The 7,901-nt window shown below is 61.5% G+C and overlaps 2 protein-coding genes across 2 annotated transcripts in view; one reads left to right on the top strand and one right to left on the bottom strand.

Moving 5' to 3' along the window:
* Positions 1–625: 625 nt before the first annotated feature.
* PSMD8 (proteasome 26S subunit, non-ATPase 8) lies at positions 626–5,000 on the top strand. The gene is made up of 7 exons (XM_045292708.1): positions 626–668; positions 1,069–1,242; positions 1,353–1,455; positions 2,605–2,770; positions 3,488–3,588; positions 4,119–4,230; positions 4,806–5,000. The coding sequence occupies exons 1-7, from the start codon at positions 626–628 to the stop codon at positions 4,941–4,943; spliced, it is 837 nt and encodes a 278-aa protein (XP_045148643.1). The 3' UTR covers positions 4,944–5,000.
* A 749-nt stretch (positions 5,001–5,749) lies between these two features.
* Positions 5,750–7,901, bottom strand: part of GGN (gametogenetin) — a 2,814-nt gene continuing 662 nt past the window's right edge. The window contains exons 2-3 of the mRNA XM_030886363.1: positions 6,528–7,901; positions 5,750–5,867 (exon numbers count right to left, since the gene is read on the bottom strand). The exon at positions 6,528–7,901 is cut by the window's right edge and continues 36 nt beyond it. Coding sequence (XP_030742223.1) covers positions 5,750–5,867; positions 6,528–7,901 — 1,492 coding nt within the window. The remainder of the gene's footprint in view (positions 5,868–6,527) is intronic.

Below are 7,901 nucleotides of genomic sequence, written 5' to 3'. Positions count from 1 at the left end.
GCGGCCCACGCGCGCTCGGGGTCCGGCCCGGCCGGGCAAGCGGGACCCCGGCGGGCCGGGCGAGCCCATGGGGCGAGGGGCTTGGAACGGACCACACGTGGCACTGGCAGGCTCGAGGAACGAGCGTCCTGGAACGGCCTAAACGCGGGCCCTCCGTGGGGACCCAGGGGGGTGCTGGCTTAACCGAGTGAGGGCTTGAAAAACCGGTGCTGGGGGCCCCGGCCGGCCGGCCAAAGGGGCGGCGGGATGGAGCTTGTTAAAAGGGGAGTACGTAAGTCCTAAGTCGACCTGGAATTAAAATCCAGCCCATTTGGGGGAGGAAAACCCGTAGGGAAGGGGAGCCCGACCCGGCTGTCTGAAAGGCGTTTCGAAGCTTGGAGGGATCCAGGGACAGACTGAGGTGCCAACGAGACCTCGTGGGGAAAGGGGCGGACCAGGTGGTGGGACAGCAGTGGGACTGCATGCTGGTGGTCCCCCGCCTCCGAGTGGCCGGTTTTTTGCGCTAAGACTTAGTAAAGGGATGCCTGTGAGGAAAAAGGAGGCAGCAGGAGTGTGGGGCTGCCTGGGAAAGCCCAGTCCCAGTTGAGGTCAGAGGGCTCTGACCCGGCTCTGTTGTTGAGTAGACATGGAAACCAAGCTCCCGGCCACCCAGTCCATTCTGGGACAAGGTAGAACTGCCCCTGGGGTCTCCGAGACAGTAACTCCTCACAGGGAGGTAGCAAGCTTCATTTTACTCTCCTGGAGCCGCTGGTGGATTGGAACCGCTGACCTAGGGAAGAGCCCATCGCGTAACCACAGTGACACCGGGGAAGCTTGGGATGGATCCTGCTTGACCAGGTCGCTGAGGGTGTGCGTCAGATAGCTTGAGTGGTTTGGGTTGGGCCCCATGCTGGGGAGCTTCATGGTCCTCCCTCCCTTGTGTAGGTTTGGGAGTGAGGGTGGCTCGGGAAGGCCGTGCCACCCTGAACTGATGGCACTGGTGTCTCTCGCCATCATGGTTCCCATGGCTCAGACCCCAGAGGCCTCTAATGATGGGCTCTGCCCCCGTAACGCTTCCCTGACAACCAGCTGCGTCAGGGACCAGGACAGGCGCCACTGTCCCGAGTGGACAAGCGGAGGCCTACAGAAGGCCGGTCCCGTCATCCTTCCTTCTTGTCCCTCCCCGACAGCTGGTTTTGCTGGAGCTCAACTTCCTGCCCACCACAGGGACCAAGCTGACCAAACAGCAGCTCATTCTGGCCCGTGAGTGTCAGCGGGGCAGGTGGGCTGGGGCTTATGGCCCGAGTGACAACAGGCGAGGTGGTGGGGAGGAGCCGAAGTCACCCCCTGAGAGCTCACCCTGTCACCCACAGGTGACATTCTGGAGATCGGGGCCCAGTGGAGCATCCTGCGCAAGGACATCCCCTCCTTTGAGCGCTACATGGCCCAGCTCAAGTGCTACTACTTTGATTACAAGTGAGGGAGGGGCCTGCCTGTCGGGGGCTTGGGGGTGGTTAGGTGTCAGCTCTGAATCCCCTGGTGCTCCAGGGACTCCCTGCTGCCTCTGCCTATAGTTCTTCTCCCCCACCCCACCCCCACCCCCGACCCTGAAGCTGTGGGGTCAGGGAACTAACCTGGAGGCCATGGAGCTGGTGGTGTTACAGGACTTCAAACTGTTTACCCCTCTCTGTTCCTATGCATCCCCACTCCCTCCTGGACCCACCATGACCATTCACCTGCTCTGGCCACGTGATTCTCTCTCTCTCTCTCTCTCTTAAACACACGTATCTGGTAGGACCCAAACTGGCCCTTACTGCTCCCTTTCTCAAGCTGTCAGGACCCTGGACTTCAGCCCAAGATCAGGCCCTCCGACTCCTGCCTGCCCTCTGTCTGCACCTCTGCCACCCGGGCCCAGTCCCTCCCTCTGGGCTATGAGCCTCCAAAAGGCCGAGGCATAGGCCAAGAGCAGGACCTCTCCCGGCGTGTGTCACAGAGAGCCCAGTGCCACCTGCATGGCTCCGTGGTCAACAGTGTGACCTTGGGAGTCAGACAAACCTGGGTTTTGAGGGGGACTTTGCCTTTTCCTGGTTATGTGGCTTTGGGCAAATGACCTCACCTCTGGGACCTCCCCTTTCCCCCTTAAAGTGGGGATGACGCTAGTTCCTAATATCATCAGGACCTTAGCTAATGCCCCTCCAGTGTTGACGGGGGCTTTTGCTGCTGCCATCAAGTCGAAGGCAGCACATGGTGACCCTGTAGGGCAGGGTAGACCTGGCCCTGTGGGTTTCTGAGACTGTAGCTCTTTCTCCCAGATGGGGACCTAGTCCAGGGCTAATAGCTTTCCTCGGATTACATGGTCGAATTCACTTAATTTATGTAAACTTACCACTGGGCAGTGGATGCCGGGGTGAGACCCATTCCACAGGCAGGTGGGCAGAGACTGAGGCTGTGGACTGAAGTGAGGCCCCTTCCCTTGCTTGGCAGTGACTTTATGGTGTGTCTCTCTGGCCCTCAGTCTCGGGCCCTGGAACCCCTGTTGGAGGGTTGGTCCCTGGAGGACCTGGGTGGGGTACTCAAGAGAGCTGCTCCCACGCCTCCTCTTGACCCTCCTGCCCTGGCCCACAGGGAGCAGCTCCCCGAGTCCGCCTATATGCACCAGCTCCTGGGCCTCAACCTCCTCTTCCTGCTGTCCCAGAACCGAGTGGCAGAGTTCCACACGGAGCTGGAACGGCTCCCTGCCAAGGACATCCAGACCAATGTCTACATCAAGCACCCTGTGTCCCTGGAACAGGTAAGACCCTAGCTGGGGCCAGGGGGCATGAGCTGGCCTCAGGGAGGGGACCCAGAGGCCTGAGAGGGCTCATCTTCTCCAGGCCCATCTGCTCATTCGTCTAAGCCAAAATGGCCCTTTCACAGGGGTTGCCTGATTCATAACAGTGTCCAAATGACAGGTATGAAGTAGCAACGAGAATAATTTGATGGTTGGGGGTCACTACAACATGAGGAACTGCATGAAAGGGTCGTGGCATTAGGGAGGTTGAGAACCACTGCTCTGAGCCCTGTTGAGTCTGGCACTGGGGGTAGTTTTAGGACTGTGACTCGGACAAGGCAGATAAACCCGAGTGTCCTGACTGGGGCTGACATCCCATTGAGCAAGCTAGCAGTGAACAGAGTGGACCGCTGCCCTGCGGAGCCTGTCAGGTACTGCTCAGTGAATAGGAAGGAGGTGGAGGGCTGGGCAGCGATGAGACTATCAGGTCAAGGGCAGCCTCCGACTCAAGACTAAGGGGAAGTTTCCAATGGCTGGGGTGGGGGGCGCTTCCGGGGAGAGAGCGGGTGCCTCCAGCAAGCATTAGAGCTTGAGGGCAGGTCCTGTGTGTTGGGGGGAGACAGTGAGAAAAGATGGCCAGGCTTGGGGGGGTGGGGGGAGAGAGGAACCCAGGATGGCTTCCTGGAGGTGGTGGTGGCCTGGCGGAGGGCCCAGGCCTCATCCTTTCTCCCTGTGCAGTACCTGATGGAAGGCAGTTACAACAAGGTCTTCCTGGCCAAGGGCAACATCCCTGCTGAGAGCTACACCTTCTTTATTGACATCCTGCTGGACACAATCCGGTGCGTGTGGCTGGGGAGGGCTTGGGCTCTGAGGGACAGGAGCGGGTGGGAGCAGGCCTGACTGCCTAGCTACTGGGTCCTCCTCTTCTGTGAGCTGGGACTGGCCTTGAGAACCGGGATGGCCTGCGTCTTGCTCTGGGCTCCTCAGTTGGGTCGCAGAAGATGGGGACGCAGACTGCTGTGTCCCCCTTTCCAACGCTCTGCAGTCAGCCTGAACCAGCAGGGTTCTCGGTGGCTGTGAGTTAGAGCAGATGAGCAGCAGGCATCTCTTCCCAAGCGCCTCTAGGTGGACTTGAACCTCCAGCTTTGGGTTCAGCAAGTGAGGGCCCCTCATCTGACCCCGAGCTGGGATCCAGACATGTGGGAACAGGTTTCTGAGATTGGGTTGGGGAGGCAGAGCAAGCTGAGTGGGGCCCCGCTGATGTGCTGACTGGTCAGTACTACAGGGCAGTGCCCATGAATCAGGCCTGGGAAGACCAGCCTGAAAACGGTGGGCTGGGTGCAGCCACAAGACCCTCTGTCTTCCCCAGGGATGAGATCGCCGGCTGCATAGAGAAGGCTTATGAGAAGATCCTCTTCAGCGAGGCCACCCGAGTCCTCTTCTTCAACACGCCCAAGAAGATGACAGACTACGCCAAGAAGGTAGGCATGGGTGTGGGGGCCACAGGATCCTTGCATTAACTGTAGAGTGGGGTATCCTGGAGGAACACTGGAACTGGACCTCCCAGGCTGATGTCGATGAACCTCTCTGAGCGCTCACCTATAGAACAGGGCTAGGCTGTGGACTGAGGCCCGCTAGCATGCCACATGGGCTGTGGCACATCAGAGCCCCTTGGCAGCTGCATTTCCCACAAGACTCTGCCTCATTTGGTCTAAGACCTTTGACTAGGAGTGGCTCCCCTGGAGGTGCTGTTGCCCGGGTGCTGACACCTTGGTGTCCAGGGGTACGGGACCAGAATAGACTGAGGGGGCAAAATGGGGACAGTGATGGTAATCGCTGGCATTGATCCATTGCTTGCTGGGCCACAGCGCTGCACTTAGCCCTTTGAAGATATTGATGGAATCTCGGCGCCGGCTGGAGACTGGGTGTGCTTAGGGGCCCCCCACTCGGTGGAGTGGCGCGCGTGGAGAGGACTTGCTAAAGAAAGCCAGGGCCCCCTGAGTGGCAAGGGGGCCTTTGGGATCACCCCACTCACCTCTCCTTCCTTTTCACACAGCGAGGGTGGGTCCTGGGCCCCAGCAACTACTACAGCTTTGCCAGCCAGCAGCAGAAGCCCGAGGACACCACCATCCCGTCCACGGAGCTGGCCGAGCAGGTCATCGAGTACGCCCGGCAGCTGGAGATGATCGTCTGAGTCGAGGGCAGCGGGCAGGCGGGTGGGCTCTGCTCCAATAAAGGCGGATTGACAGTCTGTCCTGGGCCCCTCTCTCCCAGGGTAGGGGACGAGAGGTGGGCACTTCGAGGGACTTGGCAGATGTGGGGTCTTTAGGTGCCCCCTGATGATACACTTCCACAGGCCCAGCTGCTGTTCAGTGGCCATTCCCCCAGGGGTTCAACAACAGGTGATGAATACCTGCAAGTGTGTATAGGGGTGCGGGGGTGGACACCAGAGTGCACTGGCTCTGCGGGTATAGGGGCTGTGTCATCAGCTGTGTTGCTGGACTGGGGGGGGGGGCCGAGGCGGCACCAGAGGAACACGAACTGCCCCACTTTCTAAAATGTTGGCTATAGATTAAATGAGTTTTTAAAAAGGACACAGTAGTGAAACCCATCTGTGAGCCACCTACTTAAGACCTCTGGGAAGAAAAGGCTTGGGCTTCCTGCTTCCCATCCCACCTGAGTGTTTGCTCTCCCTCTGTACCTCCAAGCCTGCCCCCGCCCCAGCCTCTGCCCTGCCCTCAAGCCCTCTGTACAGAGTTCAAATCTGTGTGAGCCACTTGTGCACATGGGACTTTCAAGAGTTGTCCAGTCTGTGGGGAGAAACTGGCCTACTGAGCCTCCGAGCTGGGCACCAACCAGGTCAGCTCAGAAATGGGGTTGGGGACCTTAGATGCGGTTGCTGCAGGCCCAGGCTGTCTGTGGACTTTGCCGGCCCCCAACCTGTGACTGACTGCAGGCTGTCATTGAGTGGGTGGTTTTATTCCTGGGGAGGGGGAGCCTTCATTTGGAGTGAGTGGCTTGCAGGTCGTAGTGCTCCAGTCCTGCTACCAGGGCGCCGGCCAGCTTGATGGTGGCCACCCAAGGCGGTTCTCTCAGGTGGTTGGTGGGCGTGCTCAGCCTAGGGGGAAGAGACAGACCCCATCACTACTTCCGTTTCCCCATCAGCATCAGGAAGCTTCTGGAAGGGCCTGTCTCAGTATCCCAAAGGTAGGTTAGTTAGCATAGGGCTCTATCCCCTGAATCTTGGGAGAGGGTACCGGGGAGGGTTGGCAGTAGAAGCCCTGGAACCCCAGGTGCGTGTGTGTGTGTGTGTGTGTGTCCATGGTGTTAGGCCCAGACACCATGGTGGTAAGGGATTCAGTGCTGCACCAGGGTCTGCCACACTACTGCCCTCTGCTGGTCAGAGTTGCTAAAGGCAGGGACGGTGCAGGGCAAAGTGGGGGCCTGCGTTTTCTTCCATTTGCTTCAGGAAGTTTCCTTCCTCTTCCCCAGGAGCTTGGGATGTGGCCCCTTCTGGCGCCCTCAGGGACCTGGCTTCCATGGTAACTCTCAAGGGTTAAATAAAGTCAGGAGTCAGCATGAGAGTCTGGGCACCAAAAGGCAGGGACAAAGTAACCCCCTCACGCGGCAGCGGTCAGCAGGAGTCCAGGCTCCTGAGGATACCTCTGTTAATCGTGAAATGCCACCAAGGAAGGGTTGGCGGCAGCGTGGAGTCAGGATGTCGGGGATGGCTAGTGGGGAGGGGCATGCCCTCCCGTTGCCCCTGTGCCTCGCTCACCAGGCAGACACATTCCGAGGCAGGCGGCGATGGCGTGGCTGGTGCCGGCAGTAACATTTGCAGGGACAAGAGTTCAGCACTTGGAAGGGGGGCCAGTGGCGCGCTGCACCCGAGGTAGCCGCCCCAGCTGCAGGGGCCCCGCTGCCGCCATCCGCCGTGCCGTCATTCGCGTTGACCAGGATGCGTGCGCGAGGACCGTCTCCAGGCGCGCCATCATCCCGGGTCGCACCCCGGGCTGCTCGGGGACCTTTGCTCCTGCGCGTTCGAGTCTTGATGGGCATGGGCGCCAGCACTGGAAGCGATGGTTCTGCTATGGTGGGAGCTGGGGCGGGGGAGGGAGCCGAGGCTGGGGCCGGGGTCAGGGCCCGGGTCGGAACCTGGTCTGCGGTCAAGGCAGGGGATGGAGTAGGGGCCTGGTGGGGCGCTTGGGCAGGTTCCACGAGGCCTGGGCTTGGGGCGGGCAGGACTGCCGCTGGCGGCGGTGTTGGCTGGAGCGCCGGCTGCGGTGTGGGTGGCGGCGGCGGCGTGGGCGGCGGCGTAGGTGGCGGCCGCACCTCCTGCAGGCCAGCCAGCCCAGGGCGCCGGGGCTCGCCATTGGTGGGCGCGGGGAAGATGAACATAGGCGGCGCCAGCAGCGCAGGTGCTGGTTTGCGCGGCCCGGGAGCCGGCTGTGTCTGCCCCAGCGGCGGCGCGGGCAGCGGAGGCAACGGAGGCGGCGGCGGTGGCTGGGAGCCCCAGGGCCCCGAGAGTGCCGTCGCACGCCGTCGGGGCGGCCCCACACCTCCACCGGTCGCATTGAAGCCGAAGTGGCGTTCGGAGCCATCCGGCGGGCTCATCCAGTCGAATTTGGGTTTGGAACTCGGGAGAGTGGCATAAGGTGGCGGTGGTAGGGTCCGGCAGTGGGTCACAGGCGCTGAAGGCAGACGAGAACACGCCTCGCCGTCTCCATCGCCACCCTCCGCTTCTTGAGACCCCCGAGGGGCCTCTCCCGAGGGCCGAGTGGTCGCAGGAGCCAGGGCCCCCTGCTTCAGGACCTCAGCGTAAGAGATGGCGCCCGAGGTGGCCGAGAAGAGTCCTCCCCCTCCGCCAGCCCCGAGCGAGGCTTTGGCCCCTAAGGAACCCGGGGCAGCCGCAGGGGGCAGCGGGGGTCCCGACTTGAAGGTGACTTTACAGAGCAGGCTCAGGCCAGACTCGGAGGCTGCGGGCCGGGCCATTTCGCCCCCGCCCGCTTCGGCAGGCACTCCTCCACGGGCCCCGCCGGCCGCCTGGTTCTCGCTGCCCGCCTTGCTGTCGGTGGCGGGCGTGGTCGGAGCAACCAAAGCACGAGAAACTCTACGGTCCGGGGGCTGGCCGTCCGGGGCTGGCGGCGGCGGC

Source organism: Echinops telfairi, unplaced genomic scaffold (genome assembly GCF_000313985.2).
Source record: "Echinops telfairi isolate 266 unplaced genomic scaffold, ASM31398v2 ScPeMD7_655;HRSCAF=1070, whole genome shotgun sequence".
NCBI lineage: Eukaryota > Metazoa > Chordata > Mammalia > Afrosoricida > Tenrecidae > Echinops > Echinops telfairi.
Note: the sequence above shows the minus strand (reverse complement) of the source record. Positions and strands in the feature narration are given on the sequence as shown.